This window comes from Haemaphysalis longicornis, unplaced genomic scaffold (genome assembly GCF_048455015.1).
Source record: "Haemaphysalis longicornis isolate Haplotype H1 unplaced genomic scaffold, Haemaphysalis longicornis Haplotype H1 scaffold_2, whole genome shotgun sequence".
In the NCBI taxonomy this organism is placed as follows: Eukaryota; Metazoa; Arthropoda; class Arachnida; order Ixodida; family Ixodidae; genus Haemaphysalis; species Haemaphysalis longicornis.
Genome location: NW_027526295.1, coordinates 141,891,839 through 141,907,097, shown reverse-complemented (window position 1 = coordinate 141,907,097; position 15,259 = coordinate 141,891,839). Strand labels below are relative to the sequence as shown.

The 15,259-nt window shown below is 47.4% G+C and overlaps 1 protein-coding gene across 9 annotated transcripts in view; it reads left to right on the top strand.

Moving 5' to 3' along the window:
• Positions 1–15,259, top strand: part of Epac (Exchange protein directly activated by cAMP) — an 841,204-nt gene that overhangs the window by 763,086 nt on the left and 62,859 nt on the right. For all 9 annotated transcript variants that reach the window (XM_077698340.1, XM_077698341.1, XM_077698345.1 and 6 more), the window contains 2 exons: positions 6,238–6,421; positions 10,714–10,859. In XM_077698340.1, the coding sequence (XP_077554466.1) occupies positions 6,238–6,421; positions 10,714–10,859 (330 nt within the window). The remainder of the gene's footprint in view (positions 1–6,237; positions 6,422–10,713; positions 10,860–15,259) is intronic.

Genomic DNA, 15,259 nt, shown 5'->3' with positions numbered 1-15,259 from the left:
GCCGAGTGAGGTAGAAAACTGTGGCCCCTGTGTTGCGGGCAGAAAACAGCAGCCACGTGGAGTTCAGCATCTTATCTGTAGGACTCGTGCTGCAGGTCAAAGTATTGGCCACCCCGATTGGGGTAAGAATGGCGTTGGTACTTGCAACTCGTGGACACTGCCTACAAACTGGAATTACACAGAAACGAGTTATCTCAGTAGAAAGGTTTTGGTGCAGAGCGGGCCCGCGGATAGAAGCAGGAGTTGGAAAAGTTTGGGCTACTCTTCTGAGTCAGAGTGATGTTGCTAGCAGTAGAGCGTAGAGACCTCGCAGCGTGAGGGCACGATAGTGGCATGATGGCTGATTGCTCACCTTCATGAACACATTGGACCCCTTCTCCGGCATGGCAATCCCCAGCGACGCCCTTGGCAGGCACTGGAAAATTATACCATGACTGACCACTTCGCAATGAAGATGTCATATTTGAGCCACAAGGATCCCCATAAGGGCCCCGGCGAAGGACAGAATGATTTCGCTGGAATGCATAACAGCGTACAATTGTGCGGTGATGCGTGTTTTGCAGAACGATATCGCCAAAGTGTTTCTTAAACGGTTGAAGTTGTCAGGTATGTTATCAGCAGATATTTTGGCATGCGTAAACCGCCGCCAGCTTTTGCCTATTTATCCATAATACTGAAGCACGTTCACCTTTCGACACGACAGCAGTTTAAACTAGTACACCAACCGCCCAATAGTGTTTACTAGGCATGGTGGCTGCCCTGAAAAACGACGTTGGATAAGCTAGCCGCTCGGGACACGCACGCAAGGGCCCCGGCGCCCACGTGACTCACAACGCTTGTGATTGGATTGCTGGTGTCCGCTTCGCCGCGGGATCCATCTTCGCGTGCCAGAGAAATCTTGCCGCGAAAGCACTCTTTGCGGAACGCACATTGAAGCGCGCAGAATTGTGTGCGCCTATTTCCACAAGTGAGGGCGTACAGGGGGGATTAAAAGAAATGCGAACAACGGAGCGCACAGCCTCCGACGGATGCCGCACCGTCTGGCTGCTCCGTCAGTAAACTGCGCGCATGCGTAGTTGTTGCGGAGCGTTTGAGAGTGTGGCCTATATTTATGGGAAATGCTTGATCACGAAGCGACGCCGGTCATTTATTTTAAGGGGCCTCTTCACGCTGTGTCGCCACTGAGCAGGGTGATCGTTGAATGGCATCTACTATCTGCAATCAGCTTGCTGCGGGCTTGGCTAGCGAATGTAGTAGATAACAGTATGCCCAGTGGCGACAGATCATAAAAAGATGCCTCAAAATAAATTACCCGCGTCCCCTCTTGATCAAGTTTTCCCCTAACAGTAGGCCACAGTCTCAAATGCTGCGAAAGAACCACGCATGCGCGCAGTTTACTGACAGTGCAGCCAGACGGTGCGGCATGCTTCGGAGGCTGTGTGCTCCGTTGTTCGCATTTCTTTTAATCCCCCCTGTACCTGCCGGCGCAGAACGAATTTCCCCTGCCTCGCTCGCCGCAGCAGACTATTTTTTCCCGTTTGAGATGTTATTCAAAGCTTCCGTCAGATGCTTTTGCTTGGTCTACGTGATGGGCGTTGAGTAGCAATGCTTGACTAGGGTATTTCATGGCCGCCAAACGGCTGGACGTGTCTGAAAAAAGAAGCGAGGACTATAGACGCTCGTTCCGCTGAAGGAATAGATGAGCTGACGAACTACACGAGGCAGCCATTAACTGGGCATCGTCATGTACCGATCAGTGTCCGTGAAACGGGCTCTTCTGAACTTGAGCCGCTGTATTAGTGCTCGTTGCGCAACCGTACTGCCTAGATTGCGAAGCCACTAAACAGTGTTGTTATTGTGCACCGAAAGAGTACACCCGGCTTACAGCTGTCCAGATTAGGTGCGAAAACTACTCCCTAATTAACAAGGGAGGAGTCCATCCCGTGGCGCAAGAACAATTCAATGCCATTACACTCTGTGAGGGAAAGGGTGACCAGCAAAGCTGTATGTGGCTCCGTTGACTGAGGCATAGTGCAAGGAGCACCTGTAATAAAACACGTTTGTTTGTAATCTCTGATTGAGCGTACTCCCTGCTTAATTAGCGGAATCAAACTTGGAAGGACTGCAGTCTTATTACGGCGGACAACAGAGAAGCCCTTTATTGACAGAAGAGGGGAATTAAACAATATTTACAACTTCTCTGTGAACTAATTATGACAAATAAATGAAACTCGGCCCAGTGTTAGAATCACCTTAGCAACCATCTGGTAATAAATTGGCTGTGGGGTAGCTTGGATTACACAAGAGCTGCGGCCGTTTTCTGTACCCATTATTCCTTCGTATCGACAGCAGCTTGTAATTATTCAACGTTTTCAGTTTCACTGTGAACTAAACGATTACGGCAAGTAAATTAAACTCGGCGTAATGACAGGACGACTTTTTCGATTTCGACTGCCGATTTCAGGACGACTTTCTTTTTTCAATATATACGTACAGTCATCAGCAAAAGCTTACGGGCCACAAAAATGGCAATCTTAGGACATTTCTCTTCCTGCAGCAGCCCAGAAACTGTGGTATGAATTTGAAATAAAGTATAATTACTAAAGAGTTGCAAAAATACTGCAAATTATACCCAGGGCGGCCGCGCAGCAGCGAAATGAGCCAAAGTCGCTGCTTTCGTGTTCCGCAAACGTTTGCTCTTGACGGCACGTTAGACTGACGTCTGCGCAGTACTCGCGAGAAAGCTGAATTTGCGATGGAATTTCTCAGCGCGACTTCCGTCGACAGAATTTTGGGCAGAACCTCGCCAATAACAGCTCCGCTCAAAAACAACAACAACAAAAAAAAAAACGCAGATACGTGGAGCCTGCTTGTAGCCTTTCTTATCGGTCAGCCTTGACACAGCCGGTTGTGCTCGAGCAGCCACTCCCTTAGGGTAGCGTTGCCTCGTGAAGTGGGTGCCATAGTTGGAAATATACGTTATCTTAAGCGCTTGCATGGCAGTGCGGCAGAAAACACTATTGGCGCCAGCGCTGCAAAGGGATACAGGCAACGGTGTTTCCTAAATTGTACTAATCGATACAACCTCTTTGCTGATAAGCCGCACTTGATAAGTCAATGCTACCTCTGTTTACTTGGTGCCTAATATAGCTTAGACCTTTTAGCTAAGTTCATATTGCAGTTGAACGCCCTCATGAGAGGCATGGGTTATAACAGTTGATCGGGTATAAGAGTCGCTATTCACCCACACGGTCGGTCGCCGTACTTTTCCCATTAATTTCACCTTTTATAACAGAGATAGCTATATAAGATAGTTGGTTGTAAAGGACAAGTTATTCTTGAATATTGGTCAACAAGCCAGCTTGTAACAGACATTTTAACTTGAGATGCGATGCCATCACTCACCAACTGCAGTTGCATCCCTTGCGGAGAGGAAGGGGGATTACAGACATGCACAGCCGCATTTATTACAACTTTAGCAAACGCAGAGGGGTTCAGTCATCTATGAAACGACAATGAGAAGCCCGCGCTATAGAAATGCAACGCACTGAAGTGGGTAAAGCCTACCGCCAAGCGTACGAGCGCGACCACGCGTGCGGGGCGTCTGCGCGAGCCAAGAATACTGGAGACGCCCGTTGGGCTGTCCCGATCGCGTAGACCCCAATCAAAAATCATCGGAGATGTTATGTCCGCAAGCCAAAGCGCGCAGTGTAAGAATTTGTGCACTGTGACTAATTAGTAAACCTTTGCGACGTGGCGTGTACACACAATTGCACACGTGACCTTTAGGGGAATTTTTGTGAGTTACAATCGTCGTCATCCCCACTTGAACTGCTCAGCCGGCATTTCCCGCTCTACGGCGGGAAATGCGAATTCTGGCTGAACGGTTCAAGTGGGGTTCAAGAACGCCTACTTGACACGCTATATGCTCGGCGCGTGGAGTAGGTGTTCTTGGTTTTACATTCTTGATTTAGTCAAAACGTTTATTAAAGCAAAACTGAAGCTGTTATTTTAATATATAAGGGCTACAGATCGCAATAATGTGTATACGTTTCCTACTGCAGCTATTCTTAGGAAGCGGTGGTCACGTTTACGATGGCGTGCTTACGATTAGGACGCGACCTAATTTATTAAATACTTATGTGATCCAGATGTTTACGGTTTGTAAGTGAAATCTGGTTTTCAAAAACATACACAGGTATTTTCAAATTTTTTTGACGGCTACATCTTAATGCGTGTCGCAAAGGGATCAGGCTTGTGTACTTAACATCTGGGATGCTTCCTCTTCTGCACACAGTGGAAGACGAGAAAGCTTCAAGAACCTGTTCTAAAAAAACATTGTATAAACCACCATAAAGCAAAGAAGGATCCAAAACCACTTCATAAATTGTGGTGGTAAACCATGAATAGGGTGTTTCAATATGCTGTAGCCTTTCTTTGTGCGTACTGTAGTCGTACGGTTGCTACATTGAACTAAGGGTTGATCATTAGGTGAAAATGTGGTACCCTGCTCATGAGAGACCTTGCATGGAAGAGAGAGAAACTGCTCCCCAGTGTGTGGCTCTTATAAAGGGGTTCAACTGTGCTACTTATAATGCTGCATTAAAAAAAACTGTGGACGGCAGTAAATGGAAAATGTTCGAATCAATTGAGATTTTCACGAGCAGTAAACAATCTTGTTCGCAAGATTCGGTTTCCCTAATCGGTATACCGCACTGACATTTTCTACAAGCCTGTAGCAACATCTACTGGTTTGCTTTTGACGCTAGAGACATTGTGACAAAACTGCTTGCCGTTCACCCTCCGTGGCCTTGAGGTGTAGCCTGTGGTACCAATTTTAACTGCGCAAATTTGAGACCCGGCAATTCTAGTCGTGAATATTTTATATATAAAAAACTGTAAATTTCTTGCACGCATTTCTTTGTGAATATTTGTGTTTCGAAATGTTTTTGGGTTGCTTTAGGTGGTATGTGCAGCCTATCACCGTATTTAATTTGGGTTTTGCCCAGTGCTGGAAGTCCAGGCTCTGTAATGTAGAAATGGAATGTCGCTGTTTTGCTCAGTGAAATTAAGTGGACAGACAACCGATTTCTGTGGAGTATACGCTCTCCATCCCAAATGAAAGGGCATCACTTGAAACAGCTTGAACCGAAACAGTTTTCCTGATAAGGCCGTAGAACAGTTGAAAGCGGAGTTTTTAGGTCTACCAGCCACAAGTATGCTGCCGAAGCAAATAGCGGCAACCATGACAACAGACTTTTTAACTATACGTATGAAGAAGAGGGGTATTTAAAAAGTTGTGTCCATCTAAAACAAGTACAAAATGCAGTATTTCTGATTTCTTTGTGTGGTTTTTGAATCGTGGATTAAAACCGACGAATTTGTTCGCGCACGTATGGGAGAGTCACGCTTAACACTACATTGAGGCACCATTCATATTTTAGGAAGTTTATTGCCAAATTAAAGGGACCCTGCAACACTTTTCCCACTTTTTATATCTTAAATGCTTGCAGAACGTAGTCAAGCAACAGATCCAGTACGTAGATTACTGGGTTGCAAAGTACCTGAGCCAAAACTTACTCTTCTACGCCCATTAGATAACTTAGAAACCTGTTTAAACATTTTTTTTTCTCTCTTTTCCGGTTTCCGCGTTCTTCGACCGCTAGAATAACGTCATTACAGCGGTTTCGCGGCTATTGACCGGCTTTCCTTAAGTTGCAGCAATGAACGCTGTCAATAGCCACCTTAAACAAAAGAAAAGTGAAACGGAAGGCGTATCTGCTGGGACGAGCATAGCACGCAGTGCCTTTCCGTGCTGGCGATAACTATATAGCTTTCGCAATGCTTGCAGATGTGAAGGAAAAAGTGAAAGCGTTTATCGAAAGTGTTGCACAGGCCTTTTAAATATATTCTAGTGCGTCCAGGTTATCATTATCTATTAAACACTGACTTTTGTGTGAGCTAGAGGACATAGACTCTACAGTAATCGGCTGTCTGTCCCTTTAAAAGAGACAAAGGGCGGAACAGATGTGCGGAGAATTACGCGGTCCCGCGCGCATTTTCCCCTTCCGGAAACCTGTCCGGCGACCGCCCGGAGCACGCACGAAGCTCGCAGGACCGGATTTTGGTGAGGGAAGTAACGCCTGCGGAATGAGTTGTTCGCCGCACATGTGTTTCGCCCTTAATGCTGGCGGTGTTGGTGATGGTGATAACGTACTGTTGTGCGGGGGAGCGCAGTGACGCATGAACACCAGTTCAAGGACAAGTACCTGTTCTACCGGTTCCGGGAGGATGAGGAGGAACCCACCAAGCTGCCTACCTCCGAGGACCGCCTGCAGGCCGAGGAAGAGCTACAGGACGTGCTGCTGCTGCTTATGCAGCTCACGCCGGACGCCGTGCTGCGCATGATCCTCCGGAAGCCGTGAGTGCACGTTCCTCCTTCCTTGAGAAAGATCAACATTCGTGGAGGCATGTCTCGACTCTCTTGTGCCTTTGGCGTTTTGTTAGTTAGAAACCCTAAAGCCTTGGCACGTTCCGCGTTTAAGCTTCCGATTTCAATAACTTCGGGACGCATAGGTGGAACACAGAAACAGAAAGGCTGTACTTCTAGCGACAGACCGACGCCGTTTGTATTGGATGACGCAACGCGGTATGGAACATTACTCGGGCTAGATTAACGGCGAAAACGCAAACTCGCGAACGCGAAAACAGGGAAAACAACAGTTGCGTAAAGAATTGGGAGTATTTTGATTCAACGATGAGATTTACTCACGTGTTCGCCGGTGCCTCTCGACATCGTCATAGTCATAGTTGCTGCCACCATCGCTGATGCTGATATATATAAAATATACATAGCGAATCAGAACCCCCAAGCGCAGGAAACTACTGCCTTAACAGAAATACCCAAGAAAGTGGAGGGGAGCACAGCCCTGCCGGTAGCGTAGGGATAATTTCATCAAACGTGTATACAGGAGGTTGGGGGTTCGTATCTCACCCGGCGGGCATGTTTCTCCCCATTTTCTTTTTTTAAAAAATCTCTACCTGTTTCAACGATAATAGATGACCCACCGCATTCTCTCCTTTGCTCTCCTTCTATATATATATATATATATATATATATATATATATATATATATATATATATATATATATATATATATATATATATATATACAAGAAAAAAACTTCGAACAAGGTAGCGACCTCGCAAACGTCAGGGCCCTGACGAAGGCAAGTCTCTTTGCTGAAACTTTGGCAACAATAGTGGTCGCTACATTGTTCGAAGTTTTCTTTTCTTGTGTTTACCGTATTCTAAGTTTTATTGCTCCACACGCACACGCGCACACACACACACACACACACACACACACACACACACACACACACACACACACACACACACACACACACACACACACACACACACACACACACACACACACACACACACACACACACACACACACACACACACACACACACACACACACACACACACACACACACACACACACACACACACACACACACACACACACACACACACACACACACACACACACACACACACACACACACACACACACACACACACACACACACACACACACACACACACCGGTATGTTGCGCCCCCATGGAAAGAACTGTGATGAGCACCAGCCACAACGGGCGAATCTTCATATGTGGTTGGTGCTCATTAGAGCTCTGTGCATGTGCTCAACATACTTCCTACCATCTATACTGTAAGAGCAAAACCTTACATGCCTCTTCAAAACGCGAACTCTCAGTATTGTGAAACATCGTCTTCATGTTTCGTCGTTATTCCTACACTGTATGCTGCCATCATCATCACATCATTCATCTTTCCTTACGGGCCATCACCATCACCGTGATTTTTTCGCTTCTTTCTCTGGTACCGCTAGCAGAATAAACGTCCTCCGTCAGCTCTCCGGGCAATGCCGCTTAACATATATATATATATATATATATATATATATATATATATATATATATATATATATATATATATATATATATATATATATATATATATATATATATATATCTATATATATATATATATATAGCGAATCAGAATAGGAAATGAGGGGCTCGTTGAAAATAAGACAGAAATAAGAATTGGCAGTCAAGAAGACCTCGGAAAGCAAAGGGGAGGATGTAGTTGGTCAAGATAAAGAATTTGGAAACTAAGAAAGTGGAGAAAAAATGCCCGCCAGGTGGGATCCGAACCCACGACCTCCAGAATACCGGTCTGGTGCGATAACCACTACGGTACCGGCGGGGCTACTTTAGCCTCCACTTTCGGGGGTATTTATGTTCAGGTGTTTCTGTTTCCTGCGCTTGGGGTGGTAGCCAGCGCCACTCGGACTACTCGGGGTGAAGGGGACCTTCTTTTTAACCCCCGGGCCGTGACTCGAGTGTCTACGACATGTCGAGAGTGGTCGACAAGCGTTGAACCCTCTTAAGCTCCCTATGGCACCAAGACTGCCATAACCGACGCCCTCGCTATGCATGTAGCGAATCAGAATAGGAAATGAGGGGCTCGTTGAAAATAAGACAGAAATAAGAATTGGCAGTCAAGAAGACCTCGGAAAGCAAAGGGGAGGATGTAGTTGGTCAAGATAAAGAATTTGGAAAATAAGAAAGTGGAGAAAAAATATATATATATAACACGCTAAGAAAAGTTTTTTGTTTAAGCGGTGCCACTGGTGTGAGGCCGCTATCTTCTCAAAAATTTGTTTAGAATATGCACACGATGTTCACACTTTCATCGTTCTCTGGACCCATGTACACATATTTAGATAAACACTATGAAGCACATGCAAAGCAGTATCTAGCTGTATTTGTGTTTTTGTGCGCTACTGAAAAGTATAGGCTCACGATGAATCCCATGTGAGCGAGACTACCGGGGTTGGTGGAATGAGCCTAGAGAGTGCTTTGTAGCAGCACCCATGGCTCATTACAACGGTTGCGGTAAGTTCTATCTTCGCCGTAGGAAGGTGCTTTTTCTTGGTAATAAAAAAGCGTTTAAGATTGCGGTTCTTTGGTGGCAGCATATAGCATCAGTGCTTGGATGGGACTTGCCCCGTCAATGCCGTCAATATGAAGGTGAAACATTAACTCAGTGTTTCACCACTACGTGGTACGTTACGCGCCGCCTTCACCTCAATAGGACGTATGAAACATTCACCAAGTTTTCGATACATCTACAATGGCCCTTAAGTTATCTGCGTCATACACACTTGGCCAGACGTGTGAACAGAAGTATTTCGACTGCGCAAGCATCGCAGTACTTCAAAACAGATTAAGCCATTGTGCCGGCTAATCGAGGTTCTTTACTGCGAAAGCGTCGATCGGTTTGCTGTCTCGACTGTGACAAGGGCGCCGGTGCACTTTACAATAATGGCCGTGGCAATTCTCAAGCTCTGTTATAGCAATACGAACGCTGCTGTGGACCCGGACACGCTCCTGGTACCGCACTTAGCATCAAGGATGCCAGCGAGAAAGGCGAAACGGTACGAGGTGGGACAAAATGCACTAAAAGAAGGTGTGGGGATAATAGGCAGGCAGCTGTGCCATCCACGAGAAAAATGCGTACTTTCGTAACACTCAAGTGGCCCAACTGTGATCATACTTGTGGTCGATGAACGGCACACACGTCATGTTATTCATTGTATCAATTCTTTATCATCTAGCTCGGAAAATCACAGCGTACGCTACGTTTTCAGGTCCGCGAAGTCGGCGTGGGTAAGATTTCGGTGGCCCCCTTCTAATTAGAAGCTTGGTCTGAACTTAGAGACCACCTAGAGTAGCTGACCGGGCTGGGTACGGGAGTAGCTCATGCGCAGATCGCTACTGATCAGAGATGGTCCATGTCCTAGCAGATTGCCGTACAGTGTCATGGGGGCACCGACATAAAGGGCTCTGCGTTTCCCTGCCCAGAGCTCCTTACGATGGCACGGCGTTTCGCTACCGAACTACACCAGCGCGGGCTTATGAGACCCATTCTACAACGCTGGAGAGCTCGCGTTGCCAGTTGGGGACCCTTGCGAGTGCGTTCTGACGTGGCCTGTCAGCCAATCAGCGACGAGTCTTCTTCCTCCCCACCTTCTTACTTCCTCTCGGGTAACGTCCTCACTGAAGAACCAGCCAATCAGCGATGAGGGTTGCGCGCGCGCTGTTTTCAGCTTCACCAGGAAGCCTTGGAAGACTAGCAAGGACATTTTCACGTCAACGTAGTATACGGACGTTTCCAAAGGTTACTCCGTGCTAGTTGTGTAAGAGGCACCCCAAACACCAGCACACAGACACACCCGATAACGCACGCATCGTACTCGCGCACATTCTTGGCACTTACACGCAAAACACACACACGCACACCTACGCGTGCGGCCACTGATTGGCGATTGCTTCGTCGCGCTGGTCGAACGGTGATAGAGATTTCCAGGGCGCTTTCAGCGGCTATTGTCTGTTGTCCGTGCGATGCGCAGGAAGCATTGATCGCGTGTGACCGTGTGCCTGGCACGAGGCAGTTGGCTAGCTCCTGCTGCGTGTGTCTTCGCTGTGCCATCGTTTAGGGTGCTTTAGGGGCCCGAAAAGTGACCGTTATGGCGAGCGTCGCGTCTTCGCCAGTGAACGGCGGGGTCGAGGTTAAGGCCGGTGCTGAAACCGGCGCTGTGTCATCGTGCAGGCCCATGGAGAGAACCCTGGACGACCTGGACCTCATCTACGAAGAGCTGCTTCACATCAAGGCACTCTCACATCTGTCCAACAGCGTCAAGCGGGAACTGTATGGGGTGATGATCTTCGAGTCGCATCCCAAGAGTGGAACAATACGTGAGTTTTATTGCTTGCTAATTTGGAGAATAATTTCATTTTTTTTTCAGAGGAAAGTACCGCTTTGGTCATACCGTATGGATGCGCGGCAGAATGAAGAAGTGCCGGTGCATTAACGACACCATTGACAGTAATGTTAGTGGTGGCAAAGATATGACAAATATAACAAGAAATGCTATGTGAGAGGTTTGATCTGTGGTTTATTGTGATTACGTTCACGTGCTAAACACGTATCCTTGCTTCGGGCACGGCGTTTTGTGTGTTGGTCAAGCTAACGCTTACACACGTCTCATCTGACGGCGTATGTTTCAGCGTGATCATTGTTCAATAGCGAAAGTTGCGACCGAGGGTCATGACTTTCATCCTAAGAGGCCTGAGGGCATCCTTAGCGTTTTTTCGGAAACGTGACCAATTGGAGAGCTTACTGCTACAGATCTTGCAGCCACAAGACCACCTGTGCGTCATAGATTCTGCTAGCGAATAACGTGCCTTACTTTGTAACAATCACTGTAAGACTGCACAATGACTGTCACCTGCACTTCTAGCACGAAGCGCCCACGTGGGTTCACACGTGCTGCAGTTTTAGTTCTGCGAGGCGCCTCCTACAATGTTGTTATGTTAGGCAGTACACTTAAATTAAAAAAAAACACGGCACATCTACAGTTAGTTTACCCTACGTGCCTGGTATACCCTCAATTGATACGCGAAACAGGTGGCAGCACTTTTCAAGCAAACCTTGAGAGTTTGATAAATGTAGGAATCGTTTAATGAAATCTTTATACCTGGCAAGATATTTCTCGCTTCTTATTTCCTGCTAATGTCGTTAATGCCGGGTTTAAAAGCAAAAACGAAGAGCAAATGCATCGGAGCTTAATTGTGATTACCTTCCTGGCTTGTTCAAGAGCCGACGCTTTTATGCGGGAAGTGCCCTCGCTTTTGACGAGATAAATTCAAATGAGAGATAAGCGTCAGCATTCGTTCTCGTGCGGGCAGGCTGCTTGTTTGCATGCGAAACGGCCTTCAGTGAGTTGTTTAGCCCCGCTTCATTGACAAGCTCTGCCCTTGCTCCAACATGTGTGGTTGATCATGTGTTATCGCCTTCAATGGGGTCGCGTATTTGACTGACCAACGCCGCCTGTATAAACAGTGCCTAACGCGTGAGCGAAAAATGGCCAAACAGCCACTCTCATGTTGCTCTCTCCTACCCTTCCCCGCTCCGTAGCCTTCCAGCGTGCTTTCGTGTACGCCAGCCAGCGCCGCTTCTCGGAAACTATGCAAAATAGTGGAAAGTTTGTTCAGCGTTCCCGAGGCGGCGCTCCTACGCCTTCTTGTTTTTCACCATGCCTGTCTGTCTTGGTCTGTCACTGATAAAACTTCCTTTGTCACGAAGCAAAATCCCTTGCGCTGCCGCAGGCTGATGCCGGCTTTGCGCGCTTATCTACTCGGATCACAGGCCCTGAAATTTTCTGAGTGGGGCATCCCCCCTCTATCCCCTCCGCATTTAGGTATTGTTTTGACCCCCCTGTTCGCACTCCGCATCGGTACGCACTTCTAAAATTGAGGACTACTGTAGACGCGCCCGGACAGCGTGGCAGGATCGCAGCTGCTTATCCTTTTGTTTCCTATAATTTTCTGAAGTTTAAAAGCACGTGATATTATTGGAAAGTAATCGTAGAAGTGAGCGCCTGAACAAAAAACGTGCACGCAAGTTTTTCTTCTCCAAATACTACAGAAAGAAAAATATCAGTAAAATAATGGCTGCCCCATCCGAAAATATCGTTTTCTGTAAGCTATATGTCTACCCGACAATCAGTATGTTCTTAGACTATTTCAGTCCGCCTCCGTCTTTATCTTTGGAAAAATGCAGCAAGTATGAAGCGAGCGACACGTTGAACGAGATCCCCAGTGCGCCACAGAACTAGCGCCCCGTCACGGCTAAGATGTAAGCGAAACGGCCCTTGAAGCCCAACAGGCAAGCTGACAGACACACGTCGTAGAAGTGGGTGCAGCGTTCGCGACTCGCGAGCAGTGACGTAAGGCGAGATGTCCGCCGGCACGCGCCACATAGCGGATCAGTGCCTGAACTAAGCGTCCCTACCCTTCCCATTGAAAAGCGCGCGACGCGTCAGGCAATGTTAATACAGGCGGAGTTGGACTGACGGAGATCCGTGCAAAACACGAGTGTTTTTGACGCCGGGCCAAACTCCAACTATACATTTTGTTCGTCCATGCGCTTCTGAAGCTTCGTCTCCTACGCGGAACGATTGTACCTCTGAATTGGTTTCGTTGTGGTTTGCGCATATGACAGGCTAACAGAATTCGGTGTGTGTGTGTACTGGGGCTCTTAGATTAAAGCGCCGTTCAAGGTTATCAACTTGAGCATGGGGAAAAAGTCCATTGGGCTGCGTGGCATTTATTCAATGTCATTTAAATAATCCTTATTTCATCACCATAACTGCGCGAGGGTTGTGATATCCTCTTGACGTAACGATGGTGCCGGTAGCTCTTGGGCTCCCTCGGATAAGAATGAGTAGATAAATCTGTGCGCGCGGCCGTGGGGTCACATTGAATGCTGCAAAAGAACTCTGATAAGGCCTTATCATAAAAGTAAGAATTCTGTGAATATTTCCAAACCGGGAAGTAGGCTTTCAAAAACAAAGACGCGTAACGCAAAGCAAAAAGAAAAGGTGAACTTTTTCCCATATGTCTCTCTTGGGTGCTCGCTTTCATCAGCCTTATCCTTCCTAGCGAAATGTGCCCCGTGTGAAGCGCACAAGAAATATTACGAACGCTTGATCTTCTTATGATGACACCCCCCAACGTAAACACTTATCTACACTGCTTTATTTGTCCTTTCTTCTTCTTCTACCGCTCACATTGTAGATAGAGCTTTGAAATCTAAACGTGGTCGAGTGCGCCTCGCTTGACGCGCTGTAATCTTATCGCTGAGTGCGCGATTGGAGCCGGGAGAAAAGACGGTATTGTTCCGCCGTCAATAGCAGTAAGCAGATAGTTTTGTCCGCGGGCAGTTCGTATGGCAGAACGTGATGCGAGAGGCTGCATTCCGTCGTCAAGCTTACGTGCGCGTCCGGTCTGTTTGAACACGTGGTTTGAACAATGGTGGGTGCACCACATAGCTGTCAATGAGAACGACCTGTTGCTGGGATTTAGAAAGGGAGTCTATGCGCCGGCGCCTAACTTCGAGGGAATCGCAGTGGCGCGACTAACTGGATGTGTTGGTATACGCTGGCTCATATTTGCCACAGTGCATCAAAGGCCAAAACTGAAGGCCGTGAAGATATTGCCGAATCAGCGTTCGTCTTGTCAGTTCTCTTCGTTTTGCCCCCGCCTTAGAAAAACGACTGCATGTGTAATGCTATAATGCTTATGGGTAGGAAACGAGCGCTACAGATAAGGGAACAAACTCATGAAACGACGCCCTACAGAAAGAAACGTAATCTGTCCGGACGTCCAATGAGGAGGCGTGTAACTGAAAGACAGGCGAAACACCCCAGTAAAGTAATGACTTCTGATGGAAGGGTTTGGAAGTTGGGGAAACTATATTCATTCGGTGGTGGGATAAAGGAGATAGTTCAGGTTCAAAGAATGGACCCGGATGGAAGTCTGTGAGAGGAGCCCTCGTCTTGCAGTGGACGTCAACACGGTGACGACCTTGCCGTCAAATCATAGCTGGAATCGGAGGCCAGTCGTACGATCTCTGGTGAACCATACGTGAGTTCTCGTTCAAGTGCGAAGCCGAGTAGCTGTTCGTGGCGTTGGCTGCGACAAGATCCTCACGGCAACTCTCCGTGCGTTGCTCTGCTACTATGCAACGATTTTGAAATTCGATGGCGTCGGCGTTGATCGGCAGGTACTGTTTTCTCACCTCGCCGTGGGCTTGAGGCGTATCAGGCGCAGCTACCTACTTATATCCCGCATCACGGAACGGTGTATACTGGGGGGACTTCTATAGTTAGGTGCCCAGTTGCAAAGCGTATGGAGCGTTCAGCATCCTTCCCTAAAGGCCGTGCGAATTAAGGCCGTTACTAGAACTCGTTGGTTGCGGATGGTTCTGTCCACACCCTTTACAGAGAAGCATCTTGTCGGTTCTGCGATAAAGGTGGGATAGCATACCCATCACGTTTAAGATGGAAACGGGATGAAGGCCGGCGTTAGGAGTGGGTCACCTGGATGATTTTATGAGGAGGACGATTGGAGTATCGGGTTTAACCGCATTTCTCGAAGCGACTCTTGATTCTTATTCTCCATCGTGATGAACTAGAAGAAGTTTAACACTGCTGCAGAAGCTTGTAAAAAACAGACGTCGCAAGTCTTCTTTATTGCTCGCTTATGCTCAAGCATTCTTCCGCAGCAATACCATACAGACGCCGGCTTATTTG